Source organism: Staurois parvus, unplaced genomic scaffold (genome assembly GCF_062004578.1).
Source record: "Staurois parvus isolate SC_StPar_1 unplaced genomic scaffold, SC_StPar_1.0 ptg000235l, whole genome shotgun sequence".
NCBI classification, from domain to species: Eukaryota; Metazoa; Chordata; class Amphibia; order Anura; family Ranidae; genus Staurois; species Staurois parvus.
The window spans coordinates 2,779,915-2,800,148 of record NW_028318031.1 but is presented as its reverse complement, the minus strand read 5'-3'; the positions used below and the strand labels follow the sequence as shown (position 1 = coordinate 2,800,148).

Sequence of the window (20,234 nt, the reverse complement as noted above, 5' to 3'; positions counted from 1 at the left end):
GGAAGCCCCAAAAAGGTGGCAAAGAATTATTCAAAAGTACAAAACAAAAGAGATTTTTTAATAATGTTCACTTTTGTGCAAAATGAAATTACGATTTTATGGCTGTTTTAGAACAGATAGCCCCACCCACAACTGAAACCAGACCCACCCTCAGTGCTCCCACAACTGAAGCCAGACCAACCCTCAGTGCTCCCACAACTGGAGCCGGATCAGCCCTGAGTGCTCCCACAACTGGAGCCAGATTAGCCCTGAGTGCTCCCACAACTGGAGCCGGATCAGCCCTGAGTGCTCCCACAACTGGAGCCGGATCAGCCCTGAGTGCTCCCACAACTGGAGCCGGATTAGCCCTGAGTGTTCCCTCAACTAGAGCCAGACCAGTCCCTAGTGCACTTACAACTAAAGCAAGACCAGACCTTAGAGCACTCACAACTAGAGCTAGACCAGCCCTCAGTGCTCCCACAACTGGAGCCATACCAGCCCGTAGTGTACTCATAACTAAAGATGGACCAACCCTAAGTGCCCCACAACTGAAGCCAGACCAGCCGTCAATGCTCCCACAACTGGAGCCAGCCCAGCCCTTAGTGCACTCATAACTAAAGACGGAAAAGCCCTCAGTGCTCCCACAACTGAAGCCAGACCCTTCAGTGCTCCCACAACTGGAGCCAGACCAGCCCTCAGTGCTCCCACAATTTGAGCCAGACCAGCCCTTAGTGCACTCATAACTAGAGCCAGACCAGCCCTCAGTGAACCCACAACTGGAGTCAGACCAACCCTTAGTGCACTCATAACTAAAGCCAGACCAGCCCTAAGTGAACCTACAACTGGAGTCAGAACAGCCCTCAGTACACTCATAACTAGAGCCAGACCAACCCTCAGTGAACCCACAGCCCCAGTTCACATATCTGTAGGCCTGTTTTGACAGTGTGATTCCAACCCCCTCTGGTGTGACTTTGTTCAGTGGTTCAAGTGCGATTCAGGTGCAAATGTCAAAGTGTTTGACATTGGAAATTGCACTTGAATCAGGCTCAAAAATCGTACCAGACTCTTTTTGAAAATGTTCTGCTGCCGGCTTGCACATATGTGAACCAGTTCCATTGAAAAGGCTGCAGTTTCACATGTCATGCAAATCGAAAAGCGGTTCAAAACCCATCCAGTTTGCATATATGTGAACCGGGGCTCAGAGCACTCATCGTTTTTGTACACACAAAAGAGCTACAGAAATATTTTACAATAAACCACATTTGCAATCTGAAATATATCTTGCTGTATAGTGACACTTTATATTGGCTAATTATGTAATATAAACAGATAAAAAATTGCCTATTTTAGTGTACAAACAAAATCAATGAATAGTCATGCGAAGAACAGCATGATAGCTTATCACTCAGTTGTGCAGGTTTATTCATCCAATTTGTGAAAAGTCACACAGAGGAATATCATACTGCAACCACCAATCAACTACTTAAAGTGTAACTAAAGTTTTAGTTTAGGGTCGAATGTGAAGGTATTAAAACCTCTGTTATTTTTGTATTGCTGTCTGTATCCCTGCTGAGAAGATTCATCTTCTCTATTTCACAAGGTCAGAGAGTGATAGGAAATAGAAAAAGAGTACAGTTCTCATCTGAACTGGAGGCAAGGGGTTATCTTCCAGAGGGGCAGCTATCCTTGGTGACAACTGTTTGAGAGGAGATTTCCCCTCACTATGTAGAGATTTCATGTGGAGTATCCAAGGGCAGGAAGTGAAGGGAATTTCCCTATTGGGACACAGAAACTACCAATAAAAAATGACTAAGGATCAACACAGAAACAAATAAAACTAGAGCTAGAGCAACAAGTTTGTACAGATTCATTAACAAACATATCACGACTGTCACATGACTGAGGAGGTGACTGCATTGCTCCTGTTTGCATCAAAAGAGCTGAGATGGGACACTGGAAGGGGGGGCTGGCACAGACTTTGTTACTGTCCCTCGAACGGCAGTGTCTCTTTAATTGACAATTTAGTGTACAGAAATTACAAATTCTGATAGATCTCACTTATTGATTTGTGCCACCTCTCTCTGCCAATCTATCCACTGGCTTCCTGTTGCTTAACGGATAAAATTCAAAACATTAACAATAACATATAAAGCCATTTATAACTCTGCCTCAAATTACATCACCAATCTTGTCTCCAAATATCACCTCCGCTCCTCGCAACACCTCCTGCTCTTTAGCTCCCTTGTCTCCTCCTCCCATGCTCATCTCCAGGACTTCTCCAGAGCTTCCCCCAGCCACTGGAACTCTCTACCCCAATTTATCAGACTATCACCTACTCTGCTCACTTTTAGGTGATCTCTGAAAACCTATCTCTCCAGGGAAGCCTATCATGCCCTCAGCTAATAATGGAATCTTCTACTCCTCCTACCAGTCCATCCCCCACAGTTACTACTTTTTGTACCACTAGCCCCTCCATCCTAGATTATAAGCTCCGAGGAGCAGGGCCCTCTTATCCCTCTTGTATTGGACTGTATTGTTGCTGTATTGTCTCCCGTTTATATTGTAAAGCGCTGAGCAAACTGTTGACGCTATATAAATCCTGTATAATAATAATAATTGATTTGATGCTATATCTAGTTCCTTGCAGACTGACAACATGTAACTATCTGATGAATATTAAAAAAAACTTATGTCCCATTAGCTTTCTTAGATTTTATTGAGCCCTGGAACCCTCCCACAAACCTTGCCAGAAAACAGAGCTATTACTACTTGAATGCATCATGTAAAATATCAACACAGACAGCTTTAACAGAAATAATAGTACATCTACTGTTCATAAGGAAAATAGCTCCTAATACATTTGTGTAAGCAATAATTATTATTATTATACAGGATTTATATAGCGCCAACAGTTTGCGCAGCACTTTACAAAATGAAGGTAGACATTACAGTTACAATACAAAATAATGTTCTGTTATCGGTTCAGTCCCAATAACATCCTAATTGTTCACATACATTTCTCACAACCATATTTTATTATTTACAGACTTTTTTTCACTGCACTGTATGTTCAAAAATAATGTAAAGTGGTCAGGCAACTCAGACTTGAAATATGAACAAAGCATATCCCCCTCTGTATATTGTACATCTCCATTAAGAGCACTAAGTGCCATTTCTGTCTGTTGCTTTGTTCCTCTGCTATCAACATGAATAATTTCTATGTTTTCCTGACGCCAAGTGAAAAATGGTAACAGGAGAGGGACCTCCAGCAGACTGATAGTCTCAGCTTTGCTCCTGTGAGCTTTGTGGAGGGAGTGTGTTTTTTTTCCCCTCCAATCAGCTCTCATAGCTCTACTCTCTGCCCCCTGCTTTTCAGAGCTGAGAGATCCTGTGTAAATTTTGCACTTTGAATGAATGTAGAGGAAAGACAGCTGTAGAGAAACAGGTACAGTTTATGTAGGAGGATTTGTTTAATCCCTGTGTATTACCTGAGGCCAGTCACTTCAATGGGTATATGTAGGGGTTTACAACCACTTTAAAGCTTAATTCCAGGAATGTGACAAAAAACAAATCCTGCAAGAGTTAAATGATTGTTTAATCCAGGGGAGAGGAACAGGCATTATTACTTGCCTTTTTCCTTGTCCTGCCCAGTTCAGGCACTCTCCTCCATTCCCAGAAGCTCCAGTTAGTAGTGGGGCCTCATCATTTGCACTATCATGTACACTGTGTCACACATAGTGGAGGCGGGCATGAGACCGGACCCTTGCAACCTCCTCTCTAAGATGATCCAGGCAGTCACATGTCTCCTCTCTAAGATGATCCAGGCAGTCACATGTCTCCTCTCTAAGATGATCCAGGCAGTCACATGTCTCCTCTCTAAGATGATCCAGGCAGTCACATGTCTCCTCTCTAAGATGATCCAGGCAGTCGCATGTTTGCCCCCACCACATACAATGCAGGGTCACACAGATCAAGGAGGCCTGCTGGATCCAGGAGTAGGTAAGTATTTCTCCTTGTCTGCACACAATATTTTACCCTTGCAGTGAAAGGGGGGGGGGCAGTATCAGACAATTCTGTCTTGAAAGCCTAAAGAATTAAACTTTGATATCATGTTTCCATGCTGGGGCTTTCATGTTTCCATGCTGGGGCTTTCATGTAAGCATGTAGATAAACAGTTATATGGTGGACAGGAACTGAGAGGCATCTATGAAGTATTCAGAACATTGCTTCACGGTTGTTTGGTGCATATTATTTGCTGTCTTGTGGAACTTGGTAAAAAAATTTGGAAACATCATTTAAGAGTGGACACACCAATGCAAAAGCAGATATTTATTTATTTCAGGTACTTATATAGCACCGTCAATTTACGCAGTGTTTTACATATATATTGTACATTCACATCACTCCCTAACCCTCAAGGGGTGTACAATCTAAGGTCCCTAAATCACATTCATACTTACATATACTAGGGCCAATTTAGATAGGAGCCAATTAACCTACCAGCATGTCTTTGGAGTGTGGGAGGAAACCGGAGTACCCGGAAGAAACCCATGGAGGCACAGGTGGTGCCGTGGCTGGGATTCGAACCAATGACCCTAGTACTGCCAGGCAGAAATGCTAACCAATTAGCCACTGTGCTGCCAGATATACTATTTAGTGTAGGCATATTTCCAGAAAACATAAGTGAGATTTAGCAAAAACATTCAAAGTGCAAAAATAGTCTTAAAACAACCTTTTACATTCTGTAACCCTAACCTTAACCCTAGCAGTAAGCCTAGCCTTCCTAACAGTAACCCCGATCCTAGCGATTATTTATTGCTAACCCTAGTTCTATATCTACAAGGTGATATAAGCACCATGACAGGACTGCTAACTTTAAAGAGGAACTCTTTTTTCCAAATTTACAGAGCAGTATTGCATTTTAAATTTGATCCTTTTTTAGATCCTTTAATTTGATTCAATATTAGAAAGCCACTGACACCTAAAAACACCTTAAACCTAGTTACACTAAATAATAAAGATACTTATTTTCAGGAAGGGGTGGGTTGGTTGTTATTTGTTTATAAATGGAAATCCTTTAACCGCTTGCCCGCCGCCCTATAGTAGAAGTACTGCTACAGTGTGGCAGGGCTGCGCAAAATTGTGTATATATACGTGATTTGCATTTGCGGGTAGGGGACGTGCACCGCCCTGCTCGCGCCATCAATGGTGGCTGGGGATGTCACTCACTGGGTCCTGCCCGGAGATTCTCCGTCGATCTCCGTGTGAAGCTGACAGGGGAGAGACCTGTGTGTAAACAACACAGGTCTCTCTCCTGCCAGCAAGGACGCGCGGCTTTGTATTTCTCTGTACAGCAGAGAAATACAAAGCAGCATGTCTCTTTAGTAAGACAGCACACAGTTAACCCTTTGATCGTCCGAAAGTTAACCCCTTCCTGCTCAGTGTCATTAATACAGTGGCAGTGCTTTTTATTAGCACTGATCACTGATTAGTGTCAGTGGGAGTTTGGCAGTTCCCACCCAGTGTCAGAATGCACGCTGCAGTCATGCTATAAGTCGCTGATTGCCACCATTACTAGTATAAAAAAAAAATTCAATTCCAGTATATATACTGCCATTTGTAGATGCTAAACCTTTCACATAAACCAATTAATGTACACGTATTGGGATTTTATTGAGATTTTTTTTTAGCAAAGACATGTAGCACAATACATTTTGGCCTAAATTTGTGGCGAAATTTGATATTTTAATTATTTTTATTGGATTTGTTTCATAGCAAAAAGTAAAAAAAAAAATATTTTCAAAATTATCCGTATTTTTTGGTTTATAGCGCAAAAAATAAAAACTCAGAGGTAATCAAATACCACCGAAAGAAAGCTCTATTTGTGGGGAAAAAAGGCAATTTCATTTATGTACAGTGTTGCATAACTGTGCAATTGTCAGTTAAAGTAACGCCGCGCCTTATTGCAAAAAATGGCCTGGTCATGAACGGGGGGTAAATCCTCTGGAATTGATTCCTTCATATTGTCACTATTGCCCCTTGTCAATAAATAACATATAAAGGATATAAGCACAATCCAATAAATTAAATAATTAAAACTATTGTTACTCAATATTATTGATGTATAATGCATAGCAACACTGATTTACCCTGAACAGATGTCACATTGTGAAGGGATAGTGATGCTATCTAAGGCTGATTGTACTTTCTCTGAAAATAGACTCACATGATGAAAAACAGGTCTGTACAGTCATTTATGCTATGCTCCAGTACAAAATAGGCTTTTCTTTAACCACTTGCCTACCGGGCACTTATACCCCCTTCTTTACCAGCCCGATTTTCAGCTTTCAGCGCTGTCGCATTTTGATTGACAATTGCGCGGTCATGCAAGATTGTACCCATATGAAATTTTTATAATTTTTTTATCACAAATAGAACTTTCTTGTGGTGGTATTTAATCGCCACTGGGCACTTTACTTTTTGTGCTATAAACAAAAAAACTGCAAAAAAATGTGAAAACATTTTTTTTGTTTCTATTATAAAAATTTTCAAAAAGGTAATTTTTCTCCTTCACTGATGTGTGTTGATGAGGCAGCACTGATGGGCACTGATAGGCGGCACTGATGGGCACTGATAGGCAGCACTGAAGGACACTGATAGGCAGCACTAATGAGGTGGCACGGATAGGCGGCACTGATAGGCAGCACTAATGAGGTGTCACGGATAGGTGGCACTGATAGGCGGCACTAATGATGGGTACTGATAGACAGCACTGATAGGTGGCACTGACTGGCATCACTGCTGGGCACTGACTGACGGCACTGCTAGGCATTGACTGGCGCAACTGCTGGGCACTGACTGGCACAACCGCTGGGCACTGACTGGTGGCACTGACTGGCAGCACTGCATTGATGGGCACTGGTGGGTGGCACTGGTGGGTAGGCACAGGTGGGTGGCACGGCTGGGCACAGGTAGGAAGCACTTCTGGGCACAGGTAGGTGGCACTGCTGTGTGGCATTGCTGTGCACAGGTGGGCGGAACTGGTGGGTGGCACTGCTGGGCACTGATCATCAGTGCCGTGATGATCGTTGCCGATCCCTGCTCTGACAACTGCCGGTTCTCAGCAGTACTTTCCTCACGCTCTGACAGCGTGAGGAAAGTGCAGCCGAGAACCGACAATTGCATTTCCCGGTGATCAGCATGTCATTGGACATGGCTGATCACGTGGTAAAAGGCCGCTGTGATTGGCCTTTTACCACATCACGTGATCAACTGTGTCCATAGGACAGAGCGATCACGGAGATCGCCGGGTGCGCACCCCCGGGGGCGCGCAGGATAGTGCATTCTGGGAGGACATCATATGACGCCCTCCCAGAACTGGCTGGCCGCAGTGTAGCCGTCATTCGGCTATCTGCGGTTGGCAAGTAGTTAAAGAGGATTTTTAACCTGTTTGTAAAAGGACACTTACCTGCTCAAGTGTCTCAGTAAGTGCCAGTTCACATATATGCAGTTTGGATGCAGTTTGAACCACACCCAATCCGCATGACATGAGAAATAACATTGCTTCCTATGGTGCCTGTTATACATCCAGTGAACTGGCAGTGTGGATTCAGTTCGGATTAAAAAAGAGTCCCGCCCGATTTCTGAGCAGTGTGGTCTGATTCAGGTGTGGATTACAGGCTCATTGACTTGTGAATGGCACATCATGAGTGTATGAACATGATTTCAGGCCGGTTTTCTCTCTTCATATCCTGACGTGAACCACCGAACGACTGCTTTTCAGTCCGCACTGAAACCGGAGCTTTCAAGCCACACCGCACATATGTGAATCAGCACTTACTGTTGATTGGGTGAGTATATATTCAATACATATATCTCTGAAAGTGTACTTCATTGCAGAAATGTGCTGTATTAACCAGAATCAAATATGTTAATATGAAAAATCAAGGATTGTCAAAGTGAAACTTTTAACATGCAACTAAGGTCGAATGTACACTGCAACTGACAAACTCATGTTTAGGAGCTGTTCAGAGTCTTTTTCAGCAGCCCCTGAACTCACCCTAATGTTTTCCTATGTGTCCATGTACACATCGTTGTTTACAGGCATTTGAGTTTACAGTCGTTTTTTTGAACACAGAAAACTTGCGTTCAGCAGTCGACGCTGTAAACGTGGCTAAACACTTGTAAACGCAGCAAATTTGCGTCTGAAAATTGTTTTTAACTCTTTCAGTTCCCGATGCTGTCTGGAGACTTTTTTCATCCTGAAAAATGCATGCAAAGTATTTTCAAGGTACTCAGATGGACAAAACACTGAAAACAGGATGTTCCTACCAAGCTTGTCACACATTGTAATGACTCAGACCTCTCCCACCATTGGAAATAAAAGATATGTTAATGACCATTCACACCTCTAATTCCTCATGAAGACCCCCTGCCAGGTGACCTTAATGACTCACTCCAGTAGACACCTTCCCACCCTTGGAAACAAAAGAAATGTTAATGAGCAACTCACACCTAAACTAATTTCAGCACCTACTGCCATCTGCTTCTACTGTGTGTATTTCTTTGAAACAGTCTGAAATGGTTAATAATTTACCACTTTTCAGTGCATTCTGGGCATTTCGGAGGTTCTCCTGTGCTTATCTTTAAAAAAACACTTCTAAACGCAAACACACATAAACGTGTTATGCAAACGCGGTTAAGCAGACGTTTTTTAACCTACGTTTTCCAGCAGTCAGTTTCCATTGTTCAGAAACGTCCCGTGTACATGGGGCCTAAAGCTGTGCCTTGGGAAGACTCATTACTCCAAACTTTGGTACCAATTATTGTTCGATATGTACCTGCCTTCTTGCCAATCTCTGTATCAAGTTCTGTGTATACATGTTTTGCGTATGTATGTTTGCGTGTATCTACAGTGTGTATATATATATATATATATATATACACACACAAACGTAATTCATGTATATGGAAATCTTATTGTGTCCCTTCATAACTGTAGGTTACAAAAATATATATACAAAACAGACAATTAAATGCAAAAGTAAAAAATAACATTCCCAGTTTTTATTTGAATTTTGTTTATTACAGCTAAAGTGGAAACGCCTCCTGCTCAGGATATTCCATGAAAACTTTTCAGAGGATGAGGAGGTTGTTGTATTGGCCACAGATTATATGCAGAAGGTATCTGATATGATACGCGCTACCCCAGCAAGGTAAGCAAGTGTGTCATACCCAGGGCTGCTGTTAGAAAGAACAGTGCTCCGTACAGCCAACCTTACAGCCCCCCCGTTCTCCATTCTGAAGGATCCTATTGTATGCTTGCAGCTGCCAGTGCAAAGGAGAGGAGGGAAACCGACAGCACTGAGGGGTGGGGGCACGTAGGGGAGCCTGGGGAGCATAGGGAAACGTATGGTACACAGGGAAGGTGATGGGTGTGGCGGGGGGGGGTATGACTGAAACTGATCCCCTGTACGGCTCTTTCCTCAGCAGCTGAAAGCTGGCGTATTCTCCTCTCAGCTGCTGCAGAGAGAGCCGTACAGGGGATCAGTTTCAGTCATACCCCTCCCCCCCCCTCGCCGCACCCATCACCTTCCCTGTGTACCATATGTTTCTTCTTGTTTCCTATTGTTCCCCCACCCGCTAATCACCGTACCTGCCCACAGCCAATTCACCTAGCTTCCTGGACCCCCTGCTGGACTGGGCCCTGTACAGGAGAACTGGTGGTACCCCTTATCCGCGGCCCTGGTCATACCTGTGTAGTTACCCAGACTCTTTTAACCTCCCTAGCGGTATTCCCGAGTGTAGCTCGGGGTAAAATGTCTATACCAAAAGCGGTAACCCCGAGCTACACTCGGGCTTACCATGCGGCGCTGCATAGGGAGTCCCTGCAGCACTTACCTTGTCCTTCGCTCCTGCGATGTGTCCCCTGCAGCGTCCCCGGCCATCTCCTCCAGCGGATGCCGGCATCCGGCTCCTGTGTTCCGGTCCCTGTGACGTCGGGACGTACAGGCGCCGCCGGCGGTGGGAAATTTGAAAATTTAAAAAAAATTTCATTTTTTTCAAAACGATTTTACATAGTAAAACATTGCTGTTTCAACCCATTTCACATACATTTTGCCCCTAGTGCTTTGTCCTGTCCCCTGTCTGAATTTTGATTGTTCTTTCTGCCTGGAAACTTAGAAAAGTCCACGGCGTCCAAAAAGTGTCCCTTTAGGTCAAAAGCGGGTTTAGATCAGCTAGAGAACAGTGATAGTAAATTAGAACCACTTGCAGAATTGAGTGATAATGATTCGTGGAGAAATTCGTCATCAGACACTGAAAACAATTTTGCGACTTTGCTCAGTGATGTGCGAACTTGGCGCTATATTTCAAATTTCAGTGTTTTTGGTTTGATTATATTATTGAATTACATTTATTATTATTATATTATTATTTTTTATGATTATTTATTAAATTATAATTTATGATTTTGTGTTTCAAATTTTATCCTACCCGGGATGTTTACTAGACTCTTGTTCGGACAGATTTCAGTGAGTTATTCCTAAAAATTGCAGGCCTACAATAAAAAAACTACATATTTCCATGCAAAAAAATGGTACCGCTTTCAGCACCAAAAATCAGAAATAATCATACCGCTAGGGAGGTTAATAGGTATGTTCAGCAAAAATGTTTTTTTTGGTGTTGGCTAGGGTAAGGAAAAGTTTGGGCTATTTTTTGCTGTCTATGTCATGCATGGGAGATTTTCATTTACTTCCTGCTTTGTAGATGGAACAGGAAGTGAGATGACATCTCCCCAAAGTGAGGGTAAACAGTTGCCACCAGAAAATTTCACCCCATTGGTAGATTTCCCCTCATCTGTTGCTTTCCTTGTAACTCACATTCTATGTGCGTCCAGACTGATTGGGTAGATAGGTGGGTCATCCTATTCCATGGTTCTGAAAAAGATAAAGGAAATTGTACAGAGATTGTACAATCAGATTGCATTGTGTGTCCAACTTTTATACACCTAAAATTAATCAGTTGCGCTTTCTGTGGCACTAATTGTTATCGGCACACCAAACACAGAAGCAAACACATTTTTCTATGTGAAAAAATGGGTGGCAATCGTAGCAAAGTGCATAGTAAAAAACGTGCAACCCACATCACGCCAAAATATTCCATACGCCACATGTAGCACAGCCCATTAAAATCAATGAGCTGCCCTATGAGTGTCACAGGTAAAACAAGCCAAAAAAGGGCGCTCCCACTATGATAGATGTGAATGGGGCCTGAATGTGGAATTGGTGTGTTTACACAAGAACGACAAGGCTGCATTCGCATCTGTGTGTTTCCAAATGCATGGCACACTGAATAGAAAATGCACTCTTTGCCTTGCATTTCAGAAATGCGCTGCACCAAAAATCGCAGTAAAAAAGGCGCCATGCTCCATTCCTAAAAAAAAGTTCTGGAGCTTCTTTGGGGGAATATTGCACATTCAAATAGATGAGCTGCCCTGTGTGTGACAAGCGAAAATGCAACAAAATGTCCCCCCCTCAAAAAAAAAACACATGCGGGAATGTGAGTTCCCACTATGCAGAGATTTGAACACCATCCACTCCCTCCTATGTACTGTACATGTATAAAGATGGCCATACACTATGCAATCTGATTGTACAATCTCTGTACAATTTCCTTTAGATTTTCCAGAACAATGGAATAGGAGGACCCACCTATCCACCTAATCATTCTGTATCCAATCAGGCAGGCCCTTGCACTACATAGTTGATGGTAGATTGTACAATTAGATTTTATAGTGTATGTGAACTTTACAGAACCCAGAACGCAATTTTCCTGCTTTCAATACTAGAGCTCTGTCCACATAGGCTGCAAGGTGAAAGTTAAGGTACAGAAATAAAAATCGATATCTGTGTATTTTATAAGAACAGTGATCACTGATTGATTGCTTTCATTTAATATTCGTGCACCTGGAAGTGGGTGGGAGGTAGGAGGGTAGATGATGCAAGGTGCGTGCTAATGAGGTCAGCTGGCCAACTCCTTCCTGCGTCATGACCTAAAGGCTCTGCAGGAAATAGGGCAGAAGTAATGGAGAAGCTTTTTTGGACCGCCATCTGGACAATGACATAAAGGTGGGTAGAAAATATGGAAAGCTTTTGAAGTACATTAATGCTATATTGGTACATAGGGGAGCTGGAATGAAGAAAAAAAAATGTGAACAAAGGTGAACTTTTCCTTTAAACACCTAGGGAAACTGAATTGTACCACTTTAAAAATCCAAAATTAAATAGACAGCAGTGATGAGTTGCATATACTAACTTTATTAAGATGAAAGGGAGATAGACACCATACACTATATTCTGTTGCAGATGATGACTTTTAGTTTGTATACATGTTATTTGAGATTACTGGAATAAAATTTTGTACTTTGCTTCTAACTGCAAGAGCTGATTATATTTCTAGGCCAAATATGCAGATATGTGTAATATTGTATTCTGTTTTCTGTATACTTTCATTACTGTATGTCACAATAACTAATTTAGGGGGTGACACCCCTAAATGTCTTTTTTTTTCTAACTGTATACACTAGCAGTAGAAGTTTTGGATGTACATTCTCTGTAATGTACATTTTGCTATTAAATTAACAATCTTAATTGAAAAGTATTTTAAAGAAATACAACAAATTGTAGTTACACTGGATGCCACTAGATGTCAGCACAGAGATATTTATTTATTTATTTCAGGTACTTATATAGCGCCATCAATTTACGCATCGCTTTACATATATATTGTACATTCACATCAGTCCCTACCCTCAAGGGGAGTACAATCTAAGGTCCCTAACTCACATTCATACATACATATACTAGGGACTAGACAGGATCCAATTAACCTACCAGCATGTCTTTGAATGTGAGAGGAAACCGGAGTACCCGGAGGAATTATACATTATATAATGTGTTTAAAGCAAGGGTGATCAATACAGGATAAGTGTTCCACAACATACATGCTTTTGAGACATCATTTGTTTGCAGCCTTATGAGTTAAGGAGGTGCATGCCTTTATCCCAGGCGCTCCGTAAAACTGTCAGTTGTAAATAACAGAGATAAGTCCATAAGGTAGCATGTACCTCATTGGACTTAAAGCGGAGTTCCACACATGCTTTCAAAAAATAAAAGTCATCAGCTACAAAAAACTGTAGCTGCTGACATTTAAAAAACAGCCACTTACCTGTCCCTCGGTCCCTTGGTGTGTGTCCCGCAGCCTGTTTCACTGTCCGTCCTGTATTCCAGGAGGCCGGCATCTTCAGTGTGGACACCCAGCTGTGACATCTTGCGGCTTCACAGCCGGGTACCCACTGTGCATGCGCGAGTAGCACTGCACTTCATGAATGGTCCTGTAGTCTTCTGGGACCTGTCACATGTCCCAAAATATTACAGGGAGGGAGTACACCGTCCACTTCCGATCGCCTAGGCGATCGTATGGGAAGTGGGAGCGGGTACCTGGCAAATTCGGGTACATGCTCCCCCCAAAGGTGCCAATCCTTAATGGGGAACGGGGGAGCAGTCCTTAAAGCGGAACATTCCCTTTTGGGTGGAGCTCCGCTTTAACCCATATTAGGTCAGCAGATTTTACAAAGTGGCTGAGTTCCTGGAGTTCAGCTTGAAAATAGGAAACTAATAAGTGCTGCAGTGGAGCCCATGAGATGGACACTACCGGAAGTGTTAGTTTCCCAGCAGACATCTAGGGACAACAGCACATTGGTGGCAGTACAGGCATCAGAAACTTTAAAGTGGAGCTCCACCCAAAAGGGTCCCTCTTTAAGCCACTCATAGCTGCAGTTGCATTCTTGCTTCCCCCATATACAATGTAGGGTTAATACCCCTGCATTGTACTTGATGCCGAGAAACCACCCACAGACCAGACTGGAGCTTTGTTGAGAAGATAGCAGTGCCTTTGGGGGGCAGTTGAAGGTAAGTAATAGTTTCTGTTCCTCTACACCCTAAACATAACAAGCAGGTAACCCTTGCAATGTGGGGATGCCCCAGTGCATGAGTAGATTTTTTTTCTAATTCCTGAAGTTAGCCTTTACATTGTAGCACTGGGGGATTTTATTTGGGACATCCAAATAATCTTGCTAATCGTGTTTGTTGATGTTTTATATTATAGCACTTATTAGCATTAGTGTGGATGTCCCACCCTTATTACGTGTTGCCGATGTGCAGTTATAGTACCAGTATTCTTGTGTTTTCTTTATCTGCCATTGAGAGATGCAGAAATGTAGTAAATTCTTAGACATTTAGAGTTACACTGCCACCTACAGGAGACTGGGGCAGTGACAAGCAAAAATGTTATACCGTTCCTGGAGTCCTAGAAAGTTGGACTCCATTTTTTAGCTTTGCTGAAATTCAGTCTGACTACGTATATATTTTTGCAAGGCATTTTATTCTTTCCTTAATCAAGATATTCTATACACTGTAGATATTATTTTTTTTCAGTAGCTGCATTAATTAAATGCTGCTTTATCTAGTCTCTACAAATCAGCTATCTGGATCAGCATATCTTTAGCAATAGTTTTGAAGTTTGTACCTGGATCCTACTGGACCAAAGATCACAGTGTTAGCCTGGAATGTAAGCTTTGGACCCTGAGCTCTGCATTATGGTGCTTTCCAGACCTTTTGTTTACTGTGTTAGCTGCAGAAAGTCCCAATAATTATTTGCTGGACTTTGGTCAAGGTGGGAATTACCCTTTCTCTCATCCATTCTTTTAATGGATGGATCCACTTGTCTACTCCTTGAGTCTGGTTCTAAGGAGCAGACAGTTTCCCAAATGGATGGGGGGGGGGGTGTCCTTCTTTTGGTCTTTCTAACCTCTGTTGGACCTCACTGGGGAGTTACAAGTACTTCACCCCAGAGAAAGCTTGAATATTAGCCCTACACTCATGGGAGCATGTCCCTATACTGGATAGTGTTGGGTGTGTTGTTCATGACCAAACTGTGTTTTTCTCCCTGGAGTCAGGATTTTGGTCTACAGATCCCCACATCTGATGTTCCCCACTTTGAAAAGTGAGGGTTTTACTCATTACTGTGTCTTCTTTCTTCCTTGTAAGGAAGTATTTATCGGTAGTACATCATGTTCTTTTCTAGAGGGTCACCAGCAAGGACTCTGATACTTTACTGCAGTATTCCCCTAAATAAGACATAGAGGCATTTGTAGGACCTGGTTACAGGCATATAGAGCCTCTTCTGTGACCAAGCTTTAGTCTCCTTACATTCATTTCAAGTCTCACCCTGCTGTCATATTAATTTTATGCATTGTTTGCCCACAAAACTAAGGCCTGATTGTTGGAGACGGGGTTATACAGGGGCTGGCATAAGGTTTTTCACTGGCCAGTGTTCCAAACACTTGTAGGTGGCAAGTGGCAATATAACCCCAAATGTCTAATGACTACATTCCAGTGTCCCTCAATGAATTTCAATCAACCCTCAATCAACTGTGGGTGTAGCATTTTAACTTAGTTTTTTTTAATGGTTAAACTGGATGGACTTTTGTCTTTTTTTCAGCCAGACGAACTATGTAACTTCTAGACAAATATTTTAGAGTAAGTACAAAAATCATATCTTATCCCTTATGGTGGTTGTATAATCAACATCCAAAATCTGCAATAATCTTTAAAATTGCCCAATAGGGCAACATTAACTTCTCCATATTTCACACTTTTGGGTTTTTTTTAGAAGAAATGCAGAAGACGTAAGACAGACTTAAAACAGTAAAAAGTGTAGCATCCCACTTTTTCAATTTAAGGACAGATTTATTGGACAATTTTTAGCAAATCCTTTATTAACTTACTGTAAATTCCAATAAAATGCCTAGCTGGCATCAGACATTTATGGTGCACAGCTTGAATTCAGTCCAAACCAGAAAACTCCACTATTGATACAGTGCCCAGAATACAAATTAAACTGTTTAAAAATAATTCCAATTTAATACCAATTAAAAACACTCACAGTATCCAGTGCTGTACAGCACTGTTAAACCTCTTATTATATAGTCCATGGTCTGCCCATCTATTGTGACATCCTGAATAATGTCACCATATTTTCGCTCACTCAACGCATTTCATCACAATTGATTCCTTAGGAGTGCAGCATACACCAATATCTATTTTAATTAGTTTAAATTAATTGTAAACAATTTTATGCTATAAGATTCTGTTTTCTGCTTGTTTAAACCCACATGTGACCAGATCACATATTACATATGTGGAACATTGATTACAAGCTTTTTTGACCGTAATTACTTGTGGTTTGTTTGAGCTGGTAAGTGTTCATGCTTTAGGTGAGTTGGCGACTACTCATTCCTTCACATAGATTTTTTTCACGCAGCCTGCAGCCTGAACATAAAAGATCCAACAGATTCCTACATCAATGCTATACTGTGGTTCAACTAATCACCTGCAATGGCTTTTGCATTTTGACCACCATTATCAAGAGCAGTTTGAATAGCCATTTAAAGTAAAGGATGTTCGCCTTAAAAAGTAAGGCATATAGAGTTGACAGAGAGCACCTATAAAATTTGTAAATTGAAGCCAGTGGGGCATGAGTTGTGGTTGTGATATATTAGTCCCATTGAAAGTCGCTGTTCAGCAAGAAAAAAAAAAGGCAGCATCACCTCCTGAACACCTGACAGTGGTTGCTTAGCTGCACTCTGAAAAGCAATCCATTGCAAATTGCTTTATAGAGAATGGGCAACTGTGAACTTAGCCAAAGGTCTTGTTCACATAGGTTCACATAGGTTGCTAGTTCAGTTGAGTCTCCCCTTACTTCCCCTTGACTGCAGCTCCACAGGCCTATACCCATGCTGTGGACATGATGCTTTGCTCACAGTCACAGCAAAAGTTAAATGGCATTTCACATTAAGCAGGTGGTACCACTGCTAAACACAATCTATTCAAGTGACTAGGGCTATGCCACAACCACCATGCAGCACAGTGACTTGGAATTTTGAGGGTTAACATAGGCAGTAAAGAAGCAACACATTGCTTCCTCACCGCCTGTGGAACGTCCTCTGAAAAGTGGTGCACCATGGATTGGTTTTCAGAGGGTTAGTAGTAGTATAGTCCCACATAGACATGTGCAAAGCAAAAAAATGTCTCATTTCGTTTCGACATCTAACAGATTTTGTGTAGTTGGATTTGGTAAATTCGTTCAGTTTGTTTTCAGGATTTGTTTCAGTAATTCATATTCAAATTCAATTCCAAAACATTTCGACCAAATTCGAAAAGTCGTTCCAAACCAAAAAGATTTCAACCGAATTCAAAAAAATGTGTAAAATAACGGGGAGCAGAGGACTAGTCCTTAAAGCGGAATTTCCCCTTATGGGGAATGTGTTTTTGAATGTTTGTTCGATTTTGCTTTTGAATTTGCTTTGAATTTTATTTTCGAATTCAAATTTGTTTTCTAATCAAATTTCATCTCGTTATTTTGGATTCGTTTAAATTCGTTATTTTTGTAATTCGTTATTCGAATACATCCAGATCTCTGAATAACAAACAAATTCGTCCAAAATGCAATTTTGTCTAGTCATGCATGGAAATGAGCCCTAAGAAATGTTGTGGGGACCTGACTCATGCAGCAGAATCCAGAACAGCCTGTTTACTCCCCTTATTGATAGAAAAAAAATGGACAGGCAGCTGTTCACATATTAAAGGAACATGTTTTACTAAACTTTTCAGTGCCTGGACTAAATTTAAGACAAGATATTACATTTGTGGGGTGCAGTGCCCACCCATAGAGCAGTGTCAAGAGCTCCAATTCCTTCAATTTCTGCTACAGAGTGACAGACTTAATAGGGAAGCTAAACATGGCAAGTTTTAATCGCTGACCGCCCTGCAATGGCAGCACACAGTCTGAAGGTAAAAGGAAGCCTACATTGTATCTGTTCCCATACAACACTGTGATCTTGATTGAATCTTTTTACCTATTGTCTGCTATTTCTCTGATTGGCTGCAGTATTTCCGGTGTCTATTTTCCATTCAAACCTCTGCACATTACTCATCTGTTGTGGCTGTCATACTACGATATTAATTTCAATATACGAATACATAGTCCATTTACCCAGCAACAACCAACCTATTAACTGAAATCCTATCAACCAGTGCTTCCTTGGCACACTACTACATCCAGCATGTCTACACATTTCTAATTCCACATTCACATAGTCAGATCCAGAACTATCATGCAGGGTTTGAAAATGTAACATTTATCCTGCAGCCAAAACCCAGGTAGAGCAATATCACATTGATACCTTTTGGTGTTTTATCCTGCTGGCAGACAAATTTATAGCCATGCATGGAGATAAAGATGTAGGCGAACACTGAGTGCTATGATTTCTGCTCCTTCCCGGAGACAGCTGTTTAGCTCCTATTTGATGTAAACATGTGTTCTGGCATTTTCAAGGTAAAAGACAAAGTATCAAAGTAACTTATGGTGTAATGAAAAATAACTAAAAGCCTTTCAATTCATTTGACAAAGAGATATGCTTTTAAATTGAAAATCAATGCCAGTGGCAGCTAAGGACCAAGTACCTTGTCTGTTTCATTAATTCATGATTCCGTGGCAGAAAAGAATTTAATGTTTTACATGTGTGTGTTTTTTACACTCTGTTTCAAATTACAGCTGCTGGAAATCTGTGCCAGATATCTACTAAATAAGACCACCATGTTATCTTGACTTTATATAGTCAGACCCAAATACACACTGCACCCATTGAGCCTGGGTTCACACTTCTGCGTATTGCATGTGATTTGTACAGGAACCGTACTGCATTCCTGTGCAAATCACATGCAAATTCTGTGCGGTGCGATTTGAGCCACATATTTTGGATGGCTCAAATCACACCGCATCTGCACCAAAAAGGTGCAGGACCCTTCTCTTGGTCTGCACTAGAATTGGATCACAGGGGTATTCACACCCGATGCGATCTGATTCTGCACATCGCACCACGTTTTGCAAACTGACTTCGAGGTGTTGTTAACTTAACATACACACCCGCAGCGGTTCGCATGAACAGGGTGCAATTGTGATGCGGTGTGGAAATCGCACAGAAACCAGCGTGGACTCTGCACCACATCAGTATGAACCCAGGCTCAAGGTCAAAGCCTCCCACTTTTTGGAACTTCATGATGTCAGCATAGGTTTTATACCACCAAATGAGGCTTATGGTCTTTGTATAAAGTATCTACAGTGCCGTGAAAAAGTATTTGCCCCTTTCCTGATTTTTATTTTTTGTATAATTGTCACACTTAAATGATTCAAATCATCAAACAAATTTTAATATTACACAAAGATAACCTGAGTAAATTCAAAATGCAGTTTTTAAATGATGATATTGCACATACAGTATTTTTGCAGAACAAAAAATTTAAATTAGTATTTTTTTCCTGCAGAAACCTGATCATGGGTTCAGTGAGGGCTCCTGAAGACATGTTCTCCGGCTTTCATCCTGAGTCCATACTCCTGTATGGATTGTCTGTTTGAAAGCTGGAGGACATGCCAGTGGACTATGAGAGCACTCATCAGCTCCCCCACAGCTCATTGAAACTACAAACCATCTGCCACAGTGGAAGATGATACTTGTAGTTCATTCATTCACAGGAATTTGTGAATGAATGACACATCTGTGTGGGCAGAGCCCCACACAGCCACACTGTTTTTGAAAAGTGACAGCGGATGTAGAGAGAAGAACCCCCATCTGCTGTTACGGGGGTGATCAGGGGGAACAAGGAGAGAGGGGACAGGAAATAGAACGTGTTACATGTTCCATCCTAAATATGGATGGAACATGTAACATGTTTCAAAGGTGATATTCACCCATAGTTTCTATCTTAAAAATGAAAGCAATTGAATGATGTGATCTTAGAGAAAAGTCATAAACAGACAGTAAAACCTATACCTTGAACGGCCAATACAAAGTAAAGCAGTATTAAACCCCAAACCAAAAATGTAATATATTGCAGCTTACTAAGGCTGGCCATACACTATACAATTTTCTGTCCAATTTCTGCCCAATTTCCTTTAGATTTACCTTCAACTATGTAGTGCAAGGGCCTGCCTAATTGGATACAATTGAAAGTGTTGTTAGGTTTGACCTCCTATTATATGGTTTTTGGTAAATCTAAACCAAAAATCTCAAGAAAATTGTATAGTGTATGGCCAGCCTAATCCTTAGGTGTGGTGGCTGCGTTAGTTTTTTGGGT

The 20,234-nt window shown here is 41.6% G+C and overlaps 1 protein-coding gene across 2 annotated transcripts in view; it reads left to right on the top strand.

Moving 5' to 3' along the window:
- Nucleotides 1-20,234, top strand: part of ECEL1 (endothelin converting enzyme like 1) — a 144,504-nt gene that overhangs the window by 78,612 nt on the left and 45,658 nt on the right. For both annotated transcript variants that reach the window (XM_089680092.1, XM_089680093.1), the window contains one exon: nucleotides 9,070-9,194. In XM_089680092.1, the coding sequence (XP_089536218.1) occupies nucleotides 9,070-9,194 (125 nt within the window). The remainder of the gene's footprint in view (nucleotides 1-9,069; nucleotides 9,195-20,234) is intronic.